This window comes from Euphorbia lathyris, chromosome 5 (assembly GCF_963576675.1).
Source record: "Euphorbia lathyris chromosome 5, ddEupLath1.1, whole genome shotgun sequence".
Taxonomy (NCBI): Eukaryota; Viridiplantae; Streptophyta; class Magnoliopsida; order Malpighiales; family Euphorbiaceae; genus Euphorbia; species Euphorbia lathyris.
Genome location: NC_088914.1, coordinates 89,297,354 through 89,319,524, shown reverse-complemented (window position 1 = coordinate 89,319,524; position 22,171 = coordinate 89,297,354). Strand labels below are relative to the sequence as shown.

Genomic DNA, 22,171 nt, shown 5'->3' with positions numbered 1-22,171 from the left:
TGCAGACAGCGATTAACATAATGATTGGATCCCCCTCTCTGATCACTCATAAAGGCGATATCATTGAAGTCACCCGCCACAAACCAGGGCTCCGAAATGCTGACACTCATAGAATAGAGAACCTCCCAGAGCCGTTTTCGATTAGACAAGATAGGGTCAGCATACACAAGGGTAATAAAAAAGGGAGTATTGCCGGAAATACTCACTTTACAATGAATGAACTGCTTATCCATGCTAAGAATATCAAAATGAATCCGATCTGGCCTCCAAAAAAGCCAAATCCCCCCAGCCCGGCCAGTTGCCTCCGATCTAACACAGTGCCAGTTCTTAAACTTCTTAACCACCTCATCTGCTTTCTCACCACTAATCTTAGTTTCCAAAAGAGCAAAACAAGATGGATTAAACTGCTTAATAAGATCATTAATATGGATACGGGTAGCCTTGCTAGCCGCACCCCTAACATTCCAAAATAACAAATCCATAGAAAGGAGGACAACTGACCACACCCCTACCCTAAGCTAGGTATTTACTAGGGGCTCCTGAGAGCCTTACCGAGGTACCCCCGGGCCCCCTCTTATCTGGAAACGCCAAAGTGTTAAGGCCACTTTTTTGTTTTCCTTTAAGCTTTTTCATATTAGTTTTGTTAACTCCCATAGATTTCCCAATCCCAGGATCAATACCAGGAACAGGAATACTAACCTCATTTGAATTCTTCATCCTTCTAGCTGCAAGGGTCAGGGTCCCCCCCTGGGCTTCATCCTTAGAGACAAAAAGCGGGTTCACAGATTCAACCACCTTCTCGACTGGATCTACAGACTCTAATCCTGGAATACTCTCATCCATATGATTCTCATCTTGGTCTGACTCTTGAACTTCCTCAATCATCAGGGCCCCAAATCTGGACCCAGGCAAGGCTACTGAAGAAACCCCAGCCTCCTTTCTAGCTTTGAGGACAGGCTTCTCCTTGACATTTGGAATAACAGTAGCTTTAGGAGAAAGGGACTTAGAATTTGTGTTGATATCAGGAGGACGATTGTAAACCACTGCAGGTTGATTCCTACGTCTAGCGGGCCTCTTTGCCACCATCCAGGGACCAAAGTTCCCTTCATACCCCTGGTTCCCTCCAGTAATCCGCACACTACTCTCAACCCTCTCTATAACAACCCTCTCCCTTTTAGGGCAACCCTCCTGAGAATGACCATACATGCCACAATCATAACAGATGTTATGTAAACCTTCATACTCAATAAAGAACACTTTATCCTGAACACAGAACTTAGAAAGTAAAGGTTTAGCCAGATCAACATCTATACATACCCTAGCAAACTTACCCCTAATGGCCCCAATTGTAGTCTTGTCCACATGGTGGACCTTACCAACCAAACCTCCTATTTTACTCAGAAAGTTTTCACTGTAGTACTCAATGGGAAGGCCCGGGAATCTTACCCAAGTCAAGATCCTGTTAACCGAACAGTCGTGAGGATTAAAATTAGGAACCCAAGGCCTTAAGGCCAAAACATGATTGGAAATGATATATGGGCCTCCCTTGATAACCGAATTATAATCCTCAACCCTAGTAAATTTAATGACATAGTAGTCATTTTCCAGGTCAGTAATACTGACTTTACCTTTCCTTGCCCACTGCGCTTGTATTCTTTGGGCAAAATAGTTAAAACTAATTCGCTTACCCAGGACAGTCACAATCAAAGACACCTTCCACTTCTCTCTAAGCTCACGCTTCTCTGCAGCGGAAAGTCTAATGACCGGACAGAGAGGATCCTCCTGGCCATTATCTTCCTCATCAGAATCCGAGAACATATCATCAGAATCTCCCACCATTAAAACTTCCTCTAAAACCGGCTCTTCCTCAGCCACCCCCATGACCGTGTCCTTCCAAGAGTTTTTACCGATCTCGCTCATCTGAACCCTAGGTCTGGGGGAGACCGTCTTCCCATGAGCTACTCCTACAACACCCACCCTTCCCGAATTATTAGAAACATCCAGACCCGAGGCAGCCTGCCTCCCCGTCGTAGCCCCTGCCTGCCCCTCACAGCCCAGAGGAGAGGATCCCGTGCAAGGCACTGCGCCGACAGCCCCAGCCCACTGCCCGACCGAGGAGCCGGCAGCGCCTGGGCAGTGCCCGGCACTATCGGCGCATAGCCCTGCGCCAGGCACCCCCGGCCCCACTTCTCCCCTCGAGATTGGGGAAGCCTTACCCCCGGCATCAGAAAACCCAGCCGCCCGTATCTCCCATTGATCCGCACCCAGCCGCGACAACCTTGTCGAATCTGCCGCCTGTGGATCGCAAAGATCCGTCCCCAGCCGCACGGGCGGCGCCCGCGAGAACCCTGCCGATGCACCATCCATGCCCACGAGATCCCTACCGACAATGAAGAGAGATTTTTCTCGGATTCACGATGGTGTTGATTTGATCAGTCACAATTGCGATCACATGGACTTTAATGACCATGTAGTATTTGGTCATTCATCATTAGATCTAGGCTTATTAGAATCTTAAGGTGAAGATTCAAAGCATCCTGCGGCTTAGATTTAATACCTCTAGATCTAACGGTGAATGACCAAATTCACTTGGTCATTAAGGTCCATGTGAATATTCATGAAACAACTGAATCTAATACTAGAACAAAAATTAAATAATCCTAAATTGGAACTCTAATAATTTTAGTCCCAACTGTATTTATTGAGTCAGTAACTAAGGACATGTTTAGGTTATATGTTGTTATTAGCTGATTAATTATAAGTGTTCGGTAAAATTGGAGTAAATTACATCAATGGTACCTGAATAATACCTCAGTTCACACTTTAGTACCTAAATTACATTTTGTCTTAAGTAATAGTAATCGGACAATTTAGTACGTTTAGCCAGTCACTAATTGGTCAACTCGACTTTTCACCATTTTTAATCAAAATTTTGATTATTTTATCTCTGTTTGTCTCTTTTTCTCTCTTCCATTCTCAACTTCTCTTTCATTCTCATTTCCATTAATGGAATAAGATTAACAGTTCTTCTTCCTTTTTGTTTTTTTCCTTTGTTTCTCTCTCCTATTTCCTTTCTCTCTCTCTAAAAATGAAAAGTAACCACATCTTACATTTGAGTATTCTAGTTCAGAAAAGAAAATAAATCAACATGTAATTTGCAAACTGTCCTCCATTAATGTTGTATATTCTCAGAAAAGAGACATACTGCATTTTTAATTAGAAATTACCTTAATGGAGATGGACTTCTCAAACTCAAAAATTCCAGTTACTGATTCATCTTTGTAGATAATTAAGTATGACTTAATTGCAAATATAAAATCACACTAATTAGATGCCATTTTTTCTTAATTGTTTACAGATTCATCTTCGCGTTTTCCACGAAAGGTGCGGCTTGAGATATGAGATTTAGAAGAATGTGATTCATTTTCTAAAGAGAAGAATCGATTCATGTCTACGTTTGTAACGGATCTGAGATATTCCAACTTCAACAGCTGAGAACACGCCATTGCAAAAACGTGGAAGTAATTATTGCTAAGGCAAAACAGATCAGAAGGCACAACTAACCTTCCTTCAATTGCATCATTTAGAGGAAATGACGAGTTCATAAAAAGGACCCCGTACCTTTTAGAGAGAAAGAAATAGAGAGAAACAGATTTGAGGTGAAAGACATGGAGAGAGATTTCAACGGGTGTTGCTATATACCGCCCCTGTTTTCCCACTTACCGTCTGGTTTTTACCATTTTTACCCTTTTACCTTGTTTTACCTAAAAAAAATTAGAACTATTTCTCTCCATTCCAAAAAAACACAAAAAATAGAGTAAAAATGGACCCGAGAACCCCGGAATTTGAAGATTTCTTCCCAAACGAGGTAACAATCGAACTTAAACTTTTAAATATGTAAATTTTAAAAAAAAATTGAAAAAATTATTTTGAATAATTTTCGGAAATTTTTAAAAATTTCCGGAACTTTTGTTCATGGCGGGTGATACACCCGCCATTAATAAGGTAGTGGCGGGTCTTGGACCCGCCATTACTCGTATGTGGACGGGTCTAAAACCCGTCCACTCAAGACAAGTGGCGGGTCCGAGACCCGCCATTTTTCTATGTGATGGCGGGTGGCGGGTGGCGGACCCGCCATGTCTTACACAAAGGCGGGTCTGTCACCCGCCAGCTTCTATACTGAGGCGGGTCCTTGACCCGCCAAGTAGAAAAACAGCGGGTCCAAAAGCCGCTGTTTTAACCGTATTATGTCTGTTTTTTATTTTTTTTAAATATTCATTCATTTTTGTTTAATTTTAGGAACCAAATAATATTTGGATTGGTGACGGTATTGATTATAGTACACGTTTCATTACAAGCGTATTTTTCTACACAAGTATTGAAGCGATTCAGTGGGCTAAAGCTGTGGCAATTAAAAATGGTTTCGAGATTGTTATTTCTTCACACAAACATGACGGAATGGAAAAGCTTCTAAGATGTTCACGTGGAGAACGATATAGAGGAAATACGAATCCTTTAGAAGATGATTCATGTAGGAAAACTAAAACTAAGGCGTGTGGGTGTCCTTTCCGGATTAAAGTCAAACAGTTGAAAGATTTTTCGGGTTGGGAGATCATTTGTGTATGCCAGAGAGAATGGTAAGCATAATCATGACTTGTGTGTTTATCCACAAGGACACCGACAGATGAGCGGACTCAGTCCCGCATCGAAACAAATTATGCGTGAAATGAGTGCGTATCAAGCAAAGCCGTGTGCTATTATGACGGCACTTCGTACACAATATCCCGGAGACAATCCAACAATAAAGCATGTATATAATTACAGAGACCGATTGAGGAAGGATGGGTTTCAGGGTAGAGATATGATTAGTCAGTTTTTCCATCTTGCCGTAGAGAATAATTATTCTCATTCTAGTGTTGCTGATCCGGAAACAGGTATGTTAACTCATGTATTTATGGCACATCCTTCTTCTGTTAAGTTATTTCGAACATATTACTGTATGTTGGAATGGATTCAACGTACAAAACCAACAAGTATAGAATGCCATTCTTTGAAATTATTGGGATGACTCCATGTAACGAAAACTTCAAGATAGCTTATGCTATTATGAAGGATGAGACGGAGTCGAGCTATCGTTGGGTTATGGCAAGGTTGAGAAATTTGATCGGGTTTGATGTTGACCCGACTGTTATTTTGACTGATAGAGAGTTGGAATTAATGAAGCCAGTTAGTGAGGTATTTCCAGATTCTGCACACATGTTATGTACTTGGCATATCAACAAGGATGTAGAAAATAGGGTCTACAAACTTATGGGCGATGACATGAAATTTGCATCTGGTTTTAAGAATGGAAGATGGAAGAAACTAATTAATTCTCTAACAGTAGATGAATTTGATATCAATGTGGCGAAGATGAAAGATCAAATGAGAATGTATGGTCATGTGATATCTTATGTTGAGAAGACGTGGTTATGCCACAAGGAGAAGTTCGTTGTTGCGTGGATGAAAAATTTCCTTCATTTTGGAAACACAACTACATGCAGAGTGGAGAGTGAACATTCTTCTTTAAAGAAATGGATGAATTCCTCCACTGGAGCCCTCGATACAGTTTGGGCGAAGGTTCACAACGAGATTGAATTGCAAGTAATCAAGATCAGGTATTCATTTATTCCATTTTGCTACTGTTACCATTATATTTCCATTTATTAGGATATATTTTGATTGTTAATACAATTTTATTCATATCAGTGGTAGTCTTGAGTCTTCAAGACAGCGTAAACATGTATTGTTCTCCGGATTTCCATTTAGCCACCTATCATGTAAAGTGTCCCACCACTGTTTGGAGTTGCTTGGGAGTGAATATTTGCGTATGAAAAAGTTGAGTCATGAAGTGGGTGAACGTTGTGGCTGCATTTTGAGAACCTCTCAGCAGATCCCGTGTGCATGCGAGCTCAGCAAATTGAAGCTCGGACGTAAACCGGTTAGTATTTCGATGATACACAAATTCTGGAAGACACTTGTATATGGTAATTCTGACACTACTAACAATGTCGATTATGCTGATGGGACTGAGGATCGGGCATACTTTCACTCTCTTGTTGATGAAGTCGATAAAAGCGACCCAACTTTTATGCGCAATATTTCTCAATTGATTCATGATCAACTTCACCCGGACGAAGCTGGATATGGTGAACCAGAAGTAAAAATTGATGTCCGAGGATGACCGAAGGGAAGTTTATCAACCAAACGTACGCCGAGTGCGTGGGAGTATCGTGACATTCATCGCGGACGTGCTCGGTCTACTAGTTCGTCTAGAAGTCGTGGACGAAGCTCTTCGTTCCGCTCTACTGGTAATTTTTACTTTTACCTTGAATCTACATACTCATGTATTTTTTTTTGTATTGCTTCCATCAAATTATTGTATATAAACTGTAAAAATTATACTATTACAGGTACCGATGTGACATCATATGATATTTCAGATTACCCGAATTCAGACAAAATCGTTGGGTTAATTAAGCCGTATATTGAATCCTATCTCGATGTCGAACCCGATGGTAATTGTGGGTTCCGTGTTGTGGTGGACAAAATATTCGGCAATCAAGATAGCTGGTATTTAGTAAGAACGGCTATAGCAAATGAAATCATTGCTAAACGTAGCATATACCAACCAATCTACTTTGGCGGGATAGAAGCGGCAATTAGGCGAATTTCTTGGAATGGTGGTGGTTGCACTCAAGCACATTGGTTGACAGTTTGGGAGGACTTGTATCCCATTGCCTCATTATATACTGCGGCTGTATTTTTTTTCGGCTACGGTAAAGGTGATAGCTTATTTTCATGTGGTACAGTACTACCGTTATATGCACCCCCGACTGCTACACGGCCACAGCGTGAGATTATTATAGCTCATTTAGGATCGTACGAACATTTTATTTGGCTAGATTTATCTAGTAATTTTCCAGTACCTCCTATACTGGTTAATTGGAGCACATGTCGACAGAGTTCCGTTGAAGGATGGGATCTCTTGTATGCGGATCGGCGAGCACAGTGGGATAGACTTGCTATTATTGCGGGATATAGAGAGTAATATTATGTGTAGTGAACTTAATGTTTATTGATATTTAGTGAACTTAATGTTTAGTAATATTATGTTTGGTGACCTTAATATTATTGCAGGATATAAATGTTCACCGATATTAATATTCAGTCATAGCATGTTCAGTGATATCACTGTTCACTGAAATTACTGTTTAGAAAATAAAACGACTTATACAACTGACGAGTAGCAAAATATTAATTAACATGAAGAGTTTAAAATTAACAACTACAATCCAAATGACTTACAAGCTCACTGTTCCTAATCATTTGGCCAGATCCCAATCACTCATAGCATGCTCCAGTATATCCATCCACTCAGCTGACTTATCCGCATCGAACTGTTGTAAATTTGCTATCACGCCACGAGAGATGGTAGAAAAGCGCGTAACCCACTGGAAAAACAATAATTAATTGAGAATGTTAATTAACATTTAGTTTAAAATTAACAACTACAATCCAAATGACTTACAAGCTCACTGTTCGAACGACTGAGAACATCATCTGTCTGTGCATATGTATCGGGCAAGACCTGCGGATGTGAATATTGAACGTACCACGATATGTACGCCTCATCACATGCTGACTGAGTATCAGCGATAGTGTATATCAACATCATAAGTGTAGACGCCGCTGGAAAAAATTCCCAACTATCATGGGCAACCACAGTTGCATGCTCTAACCGATACCGAGAGCTACTCCAATCACGTACAACCCTCGTGGGTGTGAAAATCCGCATGGGCACGATCTGGACATACCCCAACTGACGAAGGCATCGATCGGGCATATACGGCTCCATTATATCCCGGTATTGTGTCCATCCCCTATAAATAGTCCTAGGAGTGCGGACTACTATATCACGACCGTAGGGGAGCCACATCACCTGCACACATATACAAGTAAATTAATAAATTATAAACGTACCTCGGACGCTGTCAATCTGTCAATACGAAGACATAACTCTCTCAGTCGCTGATCAGTCCTGGGCTGCTTTGTCGACGACCATATCCGAGCCCGTGGATCATCTGGTCGGGGGGTGTATCCCTCTCGCTGAGGTCTGAAACACGGGAAATACTCGTATATCCATGCCTGAAGAAGAGTCAGGCATCCCGTGATCTGTGAACAATCTCCTCTACTAGCAATACTTAGTTGGCGGTATAGGTATGCTAGTGTAGCTGAGCCCCATGAGTATCCATCCACGCCCTCTACCCCATCCTGCACCTCCAACAAGCATACGGGTCAGATACGGTTGCCACTCTTGTCTATAAACAAAGTAGAACCTAACAACAAAAACATCCACCCGATCGCCTCAGAATCTGACATCCGACCTACGGAACACATAGAGATGATGGAATTGCAAACTACACCACCGCCCTTCCAATGCTTACTCTCCAGCTCCTCCTTAGTCACCCCAAACAGCTCTATCACTGCGGACTTAGACTGCTCTGTTCCACTCTCAGCAGACACAAGTTGGCCATCCACTGGTATACGTAAAATCTCCCACACATCATGTAGCAGAATAGTCATCTCACCGAAGGGCATGTGAAATAATGACGTATCCGGCTGCCAACGCTTGATAAAAGCACATATCAGGGGCATATCAATGTGTGGGTACATGATACCCGGGAGGTGTGACAGTCTCGAATCCCGTATAAGCTTCTTGACCTGTGTACTAGTTATCGAGTACCATTTCATCAGTTTCTTGCAGTAATGCCCCCTAGTATGGCCCCTGAGCTGGGTCCTCATGTGCCCGCTCCACATCCCATAAGCAACATGTCCCAAAAAACTGGGAATCACAGAACCGTCTACTGGTCCACCCGGGACAGGATTCATCACTATCCAATCCTCTTCAGCATCCCTGGATCTTTTGCTGCTGCTCCATGCAATTATATCACACATATAACATTTAATCAATGACAATCAAGTAATAATAACATAAAAATAATGTAAATTATTTACCAGATGACTCAGAACGAGCAATACGACTGCCTCTCGCCTTCGACGATCGAAGAATTGGGACAGTATCGTCATCGGCAGACTCGGCTTCGGAAGACTCATTATCAGCATCTACGGCAACGTAATCCTCGTCTATGGGCTGATGAACTGTCTCGTGCGCCCTTTGTGCATCTGTCAACCATTTATCTACTTTTTTGGTCCTCCGAGCAGAAGCTGTGATACCACGCTTATTTGGTTCACGATCAACCGCTGAAAGGCCGGACTGCTAAAATGTATAACAAAATTAAAAAACAAAATAAATATTAAAAAATATATATATATTAGCCCGGGCGGGCAAAACAGCCCGCCCAGACGTAATGTCGGGGCAAAATCCCTGTCGGATTTTACCTAGGGGGGCAAAATCCTTATGCTACGATGGCGGGTCCAATGGACCGAACAAGCCTTTTCCTCGACCTCCACGACCCGCCATGATGTTTTAGACTTCAAATGTTCAAGTGAAGTTAATTTTTTGAAAAATGGGGGTAGGAGTTAGAAATGTGGGGGGAAGGGGTTCAAATCCCATAATTTGAAAAAAAATGAGGAAATGGGTAAAAATGTAAAAACCGGGCGATAAGTGGGAATTTACGGGCGGTATATAGCAACCCACAATTCAAATGAGAGAAAGTGAACCTTCTTATTTTTTAATTAAAAATTGTCAAAGGAAATAGTCAAAATTTAAAAAATGGTCAAATAAATGGAGATATTCGAATGAACTGGTTATTGCCTGTTAAAATTATTAAATTGTCCGATCATCTATATTTGAGGTATATTTTTGAGACAAAATATAATTCAGTTATCAAAATGTGAGTTGAGGTATAATTCAGGTACCTTTGACGTAATTTACTCGGTAAATTTGTGATCAATTGTTGCTGTCAGTATGCAAATTGTTTAATATGGATATATTTTAATTCTTAAATTTTTTTTTTTTTTTTTTTGGTAAACAATTCTTAAAATTTTCTAATTTTGGTTTACCAACGGTGAAAACTAACAGTTTCAATCTAAAAGTTTTTAGTTTTATTAATTACGAGATCTTTAGTTTTCTTTTAATAATAATAAAAAACCACAAGCATCCATTTGTAAATTAACGAAACCACATTATTATATTTGGAATTTGCCTAATAAAAAATACAATACAAATTAATAAAATTAATTTAAATAACTAAATAAATATTAAAAATTTACTGGATGAGGTAAAACCTAATAGTGTCATAGAAATATGAATAGAAACATGTTAAGGACAATTTGTAAACATTAAATATATACAAACAACTTTTCTCGAAAAGCTCCAAAATGTTGTTGTTTTAATAAAAATGATAATCACTGCTATTGTATAAACACTACATTTTTATACGGCTTGGAGTAAAACGCTAGCCGCTGCTCTGAAGAACATAGTCCATCTTTTGATCTCTATGACATTTAGTTGTTCATCTAGGAATTCTAGATTTTCAGCATAGTCAGACTCAATGGGTTGCTGAGCTAAGAACTCTGCCACTGCTCTTCCTTTGATGCCTTTCTTCGTGACATATTCAATATCGAATTCAGACAGTAGAAGCATCCATCTGGATGGTTTACCCATTAATGCTGGATCTTTGTACAAATACTTTATTGGATCGACTTTTGCAACTGCTTCAACCCGATAGGACTGAATGTAGTGTCTTAACTTCTTCGTGAGCCATATCATCGCATCATAAGTCTTCTCGACTATGGCGTATCAGTTTTCATAGTCGAGGAGCTTTTTACCGAGGTAGTATATATCATGCTTCATTTTTCTTCTTATTCTTGCACTAACATTGCCCCTACTGACGTCTCCTCTATAGCGAGATACAGAATCAGGGTTTTCCCAAGCATTGAAGGCTTCAGAAAAGGTGGATCGACCAGATACTTCTTGATTCTTTCGAACGCAATCTGACGCTGCTCATCCCAATCTACTGATTGTTTCTTCTTTAACAGCTTAAATATAGGCTCATAGACTGTCGCGAGGCGAGAAATGAACCTACTGACGTATTGAAAAGATCTAGAAAAGACCGCAATTCTTTCAATGTCTTAGGTGCAAGCATATATGTGATTGCCTTGATTTTTTTTTCCAAATCTATCTCTATACCTTTTTTACTGATGATGTGACCTAGCAACTTCCTGGAGGTAACCCCAAACATACACTTCTTGGGGTTCAATCGGAGATTGTACTTCTTGATGTGAGTTAAGAACTTGTCCAAGATACTGGGATGATCCTCGTGAGTCATGGACTTAACGAGCATGTCATCAACGTATACCTCCACTTTCTTAGGGATCATATAATGTAGGATTGCAATTACAACTCTCCCATAAGTTGCCCTCACATTACTCAGCCCAATAGCATAACCCGATAGCAGTATGTCCCTCAATATGTGATGAAAGATGTATTCACCTTGTCGAGCACATTCATAATGATCTGATTGTAACCAGAAACCATTCATGAATGAATATATGGCCGCTCTAGCTGCATTATCAATTAGGACATCAATGTGTGGAAGTGGGAAGTCATCCTTCGAGGATGCCTTATTTAGATCCTAGAAATCTAAAAAAATCTGGATTCTTCCGTCCTTCTTTGCCACAGAAACAATGTTAGCCAACACTTCAGGTACTGAACGAATTCAATGAACTTGGCTGCAAAATGTTTCGCTATCTCATCCTTAACCAATATTTTCCATTCTGGTCTAAGTCGTCTCAACTTCTGTTTGACCTCTTCGAACTTTGGGTCGGTTGGGATGCGATGCTCTGCGATTTCTCTGTTTATCCCTACCAGAGTCGCCACTATGAGCGCTCGGACCTTTTGGAACGACCGGTTTTAAATGCAAGTACACCGTTACTTAAAGTTATCTTAGGACGTCGTTTGGCGGGTCCCTTCCGGTGCATGCTTCTTATTTATTTTGTTGTGGGTTGTGCCACATTATGATTAGCCTTTTTTATCATGTTTTTAGGCTAATGCTATTTAGCAGAGTCGCCACCCGGGATTTATGTCCAGGAAACTAAACAGATGACGCACACGCTCACATAATGTCATCTTTTTAGAGATGGGTTCGCGAATTATCACATGACATGAGTTTGAATAATAAACTTATACAATTGACTTTTGTTAAAATACCATCTATAATCTAGCCCGTTTTCGATTTTATATACATTTACCACGTTGCATAAAGCGATAAATAAATGCAGAATTATAAATTATATCCCAATTTTCACATAAAGATCCTATACATCTGTTCTAGTCCTAAACAAATCTATTAAACTTGCAAGACAGATAAACATTAGTTATGGGACATTGGGATCCGTGCTCGGATTTATACTACAATTCTAAACCTGAATCCTGTAAACAACAACGACATGGAACGAATCTAAACACATTTAAACATCTTACAGAGAGCTTTTAAACCCTTCAGAGAGTTACCTTTTAAGCTTTCAGCCAGCTTTGAGAAGAGGTACATTCACAAACGCAATCAAACAGGAACTAGCAACCAAAACCCGCAAAAAATGACTTAAACTGATGAAATTGGATTACAAATAGGATGAAATGGTTTCAATATGATAATTTGAAACCTTTCCTTGCCTTTTACAACAATTACTACCCTTGATTTGATGTATTACCAAAGAAAAATCAATAAGAAATCTCCGTCTTTCTTCTTTCTGTAAAAGCTTTGTAATTTCTTAAGCTCTCTAACTTCGGAATTTCTCCTCTTGGACTTCTGAACCCAACTCCCATTGTACAACTCATGTCTTAATCTCTCTCCTTAACTTCAGAGAGTGCCTTGAATTCAGGGAGTTGTGGGAAAAAATCTCACAACTGACGACATAGTCGATTGGCCATGACCAGTTCAGGAAATTAATTTCATTAATTATGTGGCATCTGACTCATCCGTGGACGATCAGCCATCGTGCATAACCGATTGGCCACGCCCTAAAAAAACCTCTAAAATTCATAAAAGTTCTAGGTCTCGTCCATGATTCCGCACGACGTGATGCAGGGTCCACCTGCAATATGTTGAGCAAAGACAACTTAATTTCATCACTAGGTTTGGAAAAGTCCGTGCTCAGAGTCCTTCGATCCTGGATTAGCTAATAGAATGCCGAACTGTATTGCTCATCAAGCCTTCTTTTATTGCTCCTCTCTGGTTTGAGGCGGTTTTGGTAAGCATTCAACTCTTAATTCTTAAATAAATTATATTCCAAAAAATAAAAACTTTAAAATATTAGGCTTTAAATTACGGATTAAACCTTTGTTTGGGACTTAAATTATAAATTATTATAAAGTTAGGTTGGGTTGAAATTTATTTTCAAGGAAGGGGCTGTTTTTGAACTATGGTTAACAAATATAACCATTCCAGCGCCAAGTTGTGCAAAGTAAATTAGTAATGGGTAGTGGCTTCACCCACTACCTAAACAAATATATATTAATATTTTGAATTATTAATATATATATATATATATATATATATATATTATGTTTAAAAAAAATATATTTTTTTTATTTTTTTAATTTATTATATTATAAAAATAAAGATTAAATTTATACTTTATAAAATTTTGATTAAAATTTAAATTTAACCCTGCTTGGAAACATTAGGATTAAGTTTGCACAATTTCATATGTTAAAGTTAAATCTGTATTTCGCTTGAAGTGTTAAGGCTAAATATTTAGTGCGTTACTGACAAAAAAAAATTTAGTACGTTAACAACACAGTAAAATATCTTAGATAATTTCAAGCGAAGTGCATATTTAGCCATAATAATTTATTAAAACATAAATTTAATCTATATGTGATTATTAATATGGCAGTCAAGAGCAATATAGCCATAATTGAAACTGTCTAAAATATTTTACTCTACTACTAATATGTGATAGGATACAAAAATACTCCTAATGTCTAAAATGGTGCAATTTTACCCCTAACATTGGCAGTTACAAAAAAAAATGTACGAAATTGCTTCAATTTATTGACAAACTGGTTTAGAATGACCGATGTGGCTAAATAACAGTCAACCAAATATTTTCAAATTTTCAGTAGCGTATGGTTAATAATCTTGTTTGGAAACGTTAGTGTTAAATTTGCACAATTTCATACGTTAAGGTTAAATCTGCACTTCGCTTGAAACGTTAAGGTTAAATATTTAATGTATTACTAACAAAAAATATATTTAATGTAGTACACAGTAAAATATTTTAGATAATTTAAATAAAATTGTGATTAATTTATATGTAGCAGGTTTATTTTTTTAAACTGTCTACAATATTTTACTGTGTTATTAATATAGTTATAAAAAAATTATATAAAACTGATTCAATTTATCGACAAACTAATTTAAAAGGTTCAATGTGGCTAAATAACAGTTAAACAAGTCTTTTCAAATTTTTGGTAGTATGTAGTTAAAATTGATTTTGATTGAAAATTATACAAATACAACAGTATAATTTACTTTTATAAAATAATAAATAAATTTATTTTTATATTTATTTTATTTCTATTTTTATTTTATTTCTATTTTTATAAAACAATAAATTAATTTATTTTTATAAAATATTAAATTTTGTTTTTATATAATTGTTAGGGGCAGTGGTGTGAAGAAGGAAGTGACACCTCTGCTCCGTCGTTACTGTTTTATATTATATATAGATATGCAGAGAATTGGAGAGATTTTAGGGACTAATTTAAAAAATGTAGAACTTTTAGATATAGATATGCAGAGAATTAGAGATATTTTAGGGATTAATTTAAATTATGTATAACTTTTAGATATAGATATGCAGAGAATTAGAGAGATTTTAAGGATTAATTTAAATTATGTACAACTCTTAGATATAGTACGGATAAAATAATTTTTTTATAAATAAATATAATAATATAATTAAAGTTAATATATTATATTTTTTATTATATTTTTTATCAGTAAAAAAGGAGAAAGTGACACCTCGGCTCCATCGTTACTGTTTTATATTATATATATAGATATGCAGAGAATTAGATGGATTTTAGGGATTAATTTAAATTATGTAGAACTTTTAGATATAGATATGCAGAGACTTAGAGAGATTTTAAGGATTAATTTAAATTATGTAGAACTTTGAGATATAGATATGCAGAGAGTTAGAGAGATTTTATGGATTAATTTAAATTTTGTAGATCTCTTAGATATAGTACGAATAAAATAATCTTTTTATAAATAAATATAATAATATAACTAAAGTTAATATATTATATTTTTTATTATATTTTTTATCAGTAAAAAAGGAGTAAATGACACCTCAGCTCCATCGTTACTGTTTTATATTATATATAGATATGCAGAGAATTAGAGAGATTTTAGGGACTAATTTAAATTATGTAGAACTTTTAGATATAGATATGCAGAGAATTAGAGAGATTTTAGGGATTAATTTAAATTCTGTAGAACTCTTAGATATAGTACGTATAAAATAATCTTTTTATAAATCAATATAATAATATAACTAAAGTTAATATATTATATTTTTTATCAGTAAAAAAGGAGGAAGTGACACCTCAACTCCATTGTTATTGTTTTATATTATATATAGATTATATTTTTTATCAGTAAAAAAGGAGAAAGTGACACCTCAGCTCCATCGTTACTGTTTTATATTATATATAGATTATATATAGATATGCAGAGAATTAGAGAGATTTTAGGGAGTAATTTTAATTATGTAGAACTTTTAGATATAGATATGCAGGGAATTAGAGATATTTTAGGGATTAATTTAAATTATGTATAACTTTTAGATATAGATATGCAGAGAATTAGAGAGATTTTAGGGATTAATTTAAATTATGTAAACCTCTTAGATATAGTACAGATAAAATAATCTTTTTACAAATAAATATAATAATATAACTAAAGTTAATATATTATATTTTATATTATATTATATTTTTTATCAGTAAAAAAGGAGGAACTGACACCTCAGCTCCATCGTTACTGTTTTATATTATATATAGATATACAGAGAATTAGAGATATTTTAGGGACTAATTTAAATTATGTAGAACTTTTAGATATAGATATGCAGAGAATTAGAGAGATTTTAGGAATTAATTTAAATTATGTAGAACTCTTAGATATAGTACGGATAAAATAATCTTTTTATAAATAAATATAATAATATAACTAAAGTTAATATATTATATTTTATATTATATTTTTTATCAGTAAAAAAGGAGGAAGTGACACCTCAGCTCCATCGTTACTGTTTTATATTATATATAGATATGCAGAGAATTAGAGAGATTTTAGGGACTAATTTAAATTATGTAGAACTTTTAGATATAGATATGCAGAGAATTAGAGAGATTTTAGGGATTAATTTAAATTATGTAGAACGTTTAGATATAGATATGCAGAGAATTAGAGAGATTTTAGGGATTAATTTAAATTCTGTAGAACTCTTAGATATAGTACGGATAAAATAATCTTTTTATAAATAAATATAATAATATAACTAAAGTTAATATATTATATTTTTTATTATATTTTTTATCAGTAAAAAAGGAGGAAGTGACACCTCAGCTCCGTTGTTACTGTTTTATATTATATATAGATATGCAGAGAATTGGAGAGATTTTAGAGACTAATTTAAATTATGTAGAACTTTTAGATATAGATATGCAGAGAATTAGAGATATTTTAGGGATTAATTTAAATTATGTATAACTTTTAGATATAGATATGCAGAGAATTATAGAGATTTTAGGGATTAATTTAAATTATGTAGAACTCTTAGATATAGTACGGATAAAATAATCTTTTTATAAATAAATATAATAATATAATTAAAGTTAATATATTATATTTTTTATTATATTTTTTATCAGTAAAAAAGGAGGAAGTAACACATCGGCTCCATCGTTACTGTTTTATATTATATATATAGATATGCAGAGAATTAGAGGGATTTTAGGGATTAATTTAAATTATGTAGAACTTTTAGATATAGATATGCAGAGACTTATAGAGAATTTAGGGATTAATTTAAATTATGTAAAACTTTTAGATATAGATATGCAGAGAATTAGAGAGATTTTACGGATTAATTTAAATTTTGTAGATTTCTTAGATATAATACGGATAAAATAATCTTTTTATAAATAAATATAATAATATAAGTAAAGTTAATATATTATATTTTATATTATATTTTTTATTAGTAAAAAAGGAGGAAGTGACATCTCAGCTTAATCGTTACTGTTTTATATTATATATATATATATATATTACTACTCTGATTCAAAAAAAAATATATATAAAAGAAAGGAATTTTTTTACCAAATCATTTAAAAAAAGATTAGGTAAATGAAAACAGTAGCCGCTTCTAGTCTCTAGGTTAGAATGCTCTAATGAAGATGAACCTGCTTGTGCGATTGAATTCATACCTATGCCGTCGTGGCCATCGATTGTTGAAGGCCGAACCAGTTTTCATTGATGCATTAACTCGTTCCTTTTCTTCCTATGTGACTCCTACGGATTCTTTGCGTCTTCTGCGTAAACTCTCTAGGCCAGTAAGTCCTTCCGTCTCGATTGTTCCAATTCTCCAGCAATGGGTCGACGAAGGAAAAAACCTAAACCTATATGAACTTCAGACCTCTATCAGGGTGCTTCGCAAGTACCGCCGCTACAAGCACGCCCTTCAGGTATATCATTTCTCTATTTGTTTACTCTCATTCTCGATTCCATAGGTTTGATTTTGTGGGGGATTATCTGAATTTCTGCATTGTTTTAATTAAGGGGAAATTTGTGGTTTCTTCAGTGTGAGTACTGAGTAGTCGTGATGTTTGTTTAAACGGTGATAATTTCTGTTAAGTGCTCGAAATTTGGTCCTTCCTGAGAAAATGGAGAATGCTTTAGCCCTGAAATATACAATTTTTTTGAGTTTGTATACTTACCTGTTATTTTGTGGCATTAACCCTTTCACTTATCATATTTGGTCAAATTAGCAAGTATATAAGGAGAGCTGTTAAATGTTTGTGTTTTTTGATTGCTAATTGCCACACAACTTTTATAATATTTAGCCAATATGCTTGCCTCAATTTTCATATGATATTTCATATCCAATAATCACTTGTTTCTCCGCTTCTACGAACTTGGAGAATATAAGTTCTTCTCCACCCGATTAGCAATCATATCATGTGCAATTTAACAGATCTCTTTATATACATGCTAATTTCCGTCTAAATTGGACCAAATGTGATTGATTGTTATACTTCATGGACTAAATGTGATTGATTGTTATACTTCATGGAGTAAATGCGATTGATTGTTATATGTCAATAATAGGTTAGGGGGCAAATGCAAACATTTTTGATAGGTAAGGCCGAATAATACCTTAAGCCTATAAAGTTTACAAATAGATATACTGTAAAGGGTTTCTTTTCTTTGTCATTGATGGAAATTGATTAGTTGTGAAGTTATTACAAATAGATATACCTTAAACCTAATTTGATGTTTTATTAGTTGTGAAGTTATTGATGGAAATTTGGTTTCCCTAATGAAGTTAAGGGATTCTGTTGTTCTAGCTGTTGGAATTGTATTTTTGAAGCCTTTTATGTGAATCCATATTTCATGGAAACTTTGATTTGAAAGCATTTCACATTTACATTTTCTGTACGAAACTTTTAGAGTCACATTTCTGTGTTTTAAAAAACTTAGAAACTTGTAAACGTTTAGAGTCACGTTTCTGTGTTTTAAAAATGTTGTTCTCGTTTTATGAAACTCGTTTCCTAGAATTTTAAAATACTTGTTACCTAGAATGCAGCATGTTTTCACATGTCAATGCTAATCACATGTTCATTAAATTCCTAATATTTTTGTGTAAATCACATTCATGACCTTTAAGCATTACTAGTATTATAACCCCTAAACTTCATTAATTGATAAAAATCCTTAAACTATACATTCTATAATATTAAAGTCCAAATCAATAGAACTCCATTAAAATATCAACGAAATGATGAGGATAGAATAAATATTTGACTATAATTTATGGTGGGATGGATAAAAAAGGTTATTGATGTTGCCAAATTGTTCAGGTCATCATTTCGCTAACTTTTTTACGGATTTATGTTGATTTGGACTCTAATGTTACTTTATTGTAAAGTTCAAGGATTTTTATGTTAAGAAATTAAGTTTAGGGGCCATAATGTTAGTAGCTCCTATAGTCCAGAGCCATGAATGTAACTTCATATATATATACAACTGAACATACATTCCTTAAAAATTTATTTACATGTATTATATTTTATTATATTTAGGCATAAATTACTATTTGACCCCCGATTTGTCCAAAATTTTGTCATTTGACTCATGACCTATCCCAATTGGTGAAATTTCAACCAATTTGGATTGAGACTTAACAGAATGGTTATTCCATTGGCACGCGGCTATATTTTGACAATTGGAGTTGATAAGTTTTAGTTTAGGGATTTGTTTTTTACTTCTTTTTTTTTTTTAAATCTAATTAATTATTTTCACATAAGAAAATTTATGTGGCAAAAAACTTTAAGACATGCCACGTGTCAAGTCTAGGTGTCAAAATATCACCACGTGTCAAGGGGATGACGGTTTTGTCAAGTCTCCAAACAAATCGGGTGGAATTTCTTCTTGGGATAGGTTAGGGGCCAAATGTGACCAAATAATAGGTAGATGCCAAATGACAAAATTTTGGATATGTTAGGGGCCAAATAGTGCTTTAAGCCTTGTATTTATTATTTCCACGTTTCCGTTTCTATACTTTTGCTTCAAATATCTTTTCCCAGTTTCTGGTTTCGTTTCAGTTTCCGTATCTATTTCTATTTCCATGTGTGGGAATTATATGATTATAAAATTTAGGAATTGTCTCTCTTTTTTATCTTAGATATCAGATTGGATGATTGAGAAAAACTGTTACAACTTATCGGCCGGAGATGCTGCAATTCGGTTGGATTTGATCTCAAAAGTTCATGGTTTAGAAAGAGCTGAGAAGTATTTCTACAGCATTTCTGGTAGTTTAAGTAACTACAAGATCTATGGTGCTCTTTTAACTTGCTATGCACATGCTAAACAAGAGGAAAAAGCAGAGGCCTTGATGCAAAAAATGAAGGATATGGGTTTTGTCAGAGAACAGTACGCTTACACTGAAATGCTACATCTCTATTCTCAATTGGGTAAACACGAGAAATTCGAGGCACTTGTAAAGGAGATGGAAAAAAAAGGCATCAAATGTAACGGCATCACGTACACGATTCGGTTGCATGCTTATTCTGCCTGTTCCGACATTGAGGGTATGGAGACACTTCTGATGAAGATGGAGGCTGATCCCCTTGTGAAAGTGGACTTTTATGTTTATTCCGTTGCAGCAAACGGTTACTTGAAAGCTGGCCTTCTTGACAAAGCTTCGGCGATGTTGAAGAAATCAGAGCAGCTGATTCTCCACAACTCGGGAAGGTATAAATATGAACTTCTCCTCAAACAATATGCTGATGTTGGGGAAAAAGCCAATGTCTATCGCATTTGGGAACTGTATAAGCAGATGGACAGGCAATTCCACACAGGCTATATACGCATGATAAGTTCATTACTTCAACTCGATGATCTGGACGGTGCTGAGATGATATGGGAGGAGTGGGAATCAAAGAAAATAGTTTTCGACATTCGCATACCAAATTTGATGATCGATGCTTATTCCGAAAAGGGTTATGTGGACAAAGCTGAGGCGTGCGTGGAAAAGATAGTGAAAAGAGAGAAGGAGCCAAATGCTATCTCATGGGATAACTTAGCAGTCGGATACCTACAAAGCGGTCAGATGTCGAAAGCAGTTGAAACGATACGGAAAGCAATTTTAACGAGCAAACCGGGATGGACACCCAGGATGGGTACTTTGACAAGATGTCTGGAGCATTTGAAAGATTCGGGAGATGAGGAAGCTGCCCATGAGCTTTTGAAGGCGATGAACGAGCAAAGTTGTTTCGAAACTGGTACCTCATGGGTTCATTTGGCAGTTGCAAATCTACTGAGTGGTCAGACTACAGAAGCAGTAGAAATGGTAAAAAAAGCGATTTTAGCGAGTACACCAGATAGGCAAATGAGGTTCGATACATTGGCTACATTTCTTAAGCATTTGAAAGGGCAAGGCAAAGAAGCAGCAGCAGAAGAGCTTTTGAAGATGATTAACCAGCACTGTCATTTCTCAAGATTGACTTACAGTAGATTGGTTAGTTGTGTATATGATGAGAAACTTAAAACCGAACCACTTGACCAGATGGAGGATGATGATCAGAATTTCAGCTGACCGGTTTCCAGGTAAGGGGAGCTTGATGGAAGTATGGGAAATTAGTTCTCGCTATCCTTTTTTTTTTTGACATAATTGCTGGTTTGAAGTTATCTAAGCTTCTTTTTCTTGTTAAGTCATGATATGGTGAAGGTATGTTCAAAAACTCAATTGCTAATCACTAATTTAATTTAAATATGAGCTATTAGGGCACTTCCTCAAGGGATAGCGATGGTGCGGGGATGGCAGTAGGTCGGGGATTTTCTATTCCCAATGAGGATCTGCCTCGAGAGGATGGAGATTCCCGAAATGGTCCCCTGTAGGGATGGGAATGACATTTTTTTTGTCCTCGATGCTAAAACAAGATGGAGACGGTATTCTCTTTCCCAGTGTGAATTTCCATCTCCGTGTAGATTTCTTATATACATATAATAATTTTATACTTAGTAAATTTAGGTATAATGTTCAAATTTGTCTCTACGCTTTTTGGAAAGTGCAGATGTATTCATAATGTATAAAAGGATACAAATTTATCTTTAATGTTTCCAAACAAATCAATTTTATCTATATCTAACAGAAAAGTTAAATAGACTGGTTTATTGTTATTTTACTGTTACATTGAATCTTTCAAATATCAATTATATCTAAAATGTTTATATATTGTTACTAATTTACCAAAATGATAATATTGATATTTGTTAGATACAAGTTCGTAGCAAAAAAAAAAAAAAACTGTATAATTTTTTTTTTATTATATTGTTAAAATAGTTATAAACAGCTTGCCAAAATACAA

General features: G+C 35.7%; 1 protein-coding gene across 2 annotated transcripts; it reads left to right on the top strand.

Moving 5' to 3' along the window:
- Nucleotides 1-17,419: 17,419 nt before the first annotated feature.
- On the top strand, nucleotides 17,420-21,971 carry LOC136229462 (pentatricopeptide repeat-containing protein At2g20710, mitochondrial-like). Of its 2 annotated transcripts, XM_066018280.1 has the most exons (3): nucleotides 17,420-17,767; nucleotides 19,987-21,410; nucleotides 21,588-21,971. In XM_066018280.1, the coding sequence occupies exons 1-2, from the start codon at nucleotides 17,474-17,476 to the stop codon at nucleotides 21,397-21,399; spliced, it is 1,707 nt and encodes a 568-aa protein (XP_065874352.1). In that variant the 5' UTR covers nucleotides 17,420-17,473; the 3' UTR covers nucleotides 21,400-21,410; nucleotides 21,588-21,971. The 2 variants fall into 2 exon arrangements, with proteins under 2 accessions (XP_065874352.1, XP_065874351.1); XM_066018279.1 differs by having other exon boundaries at nucleotides 19,987-21,971.
- Nucleotides 21,972-22,171: the final 200 nt, after the last annotated feature.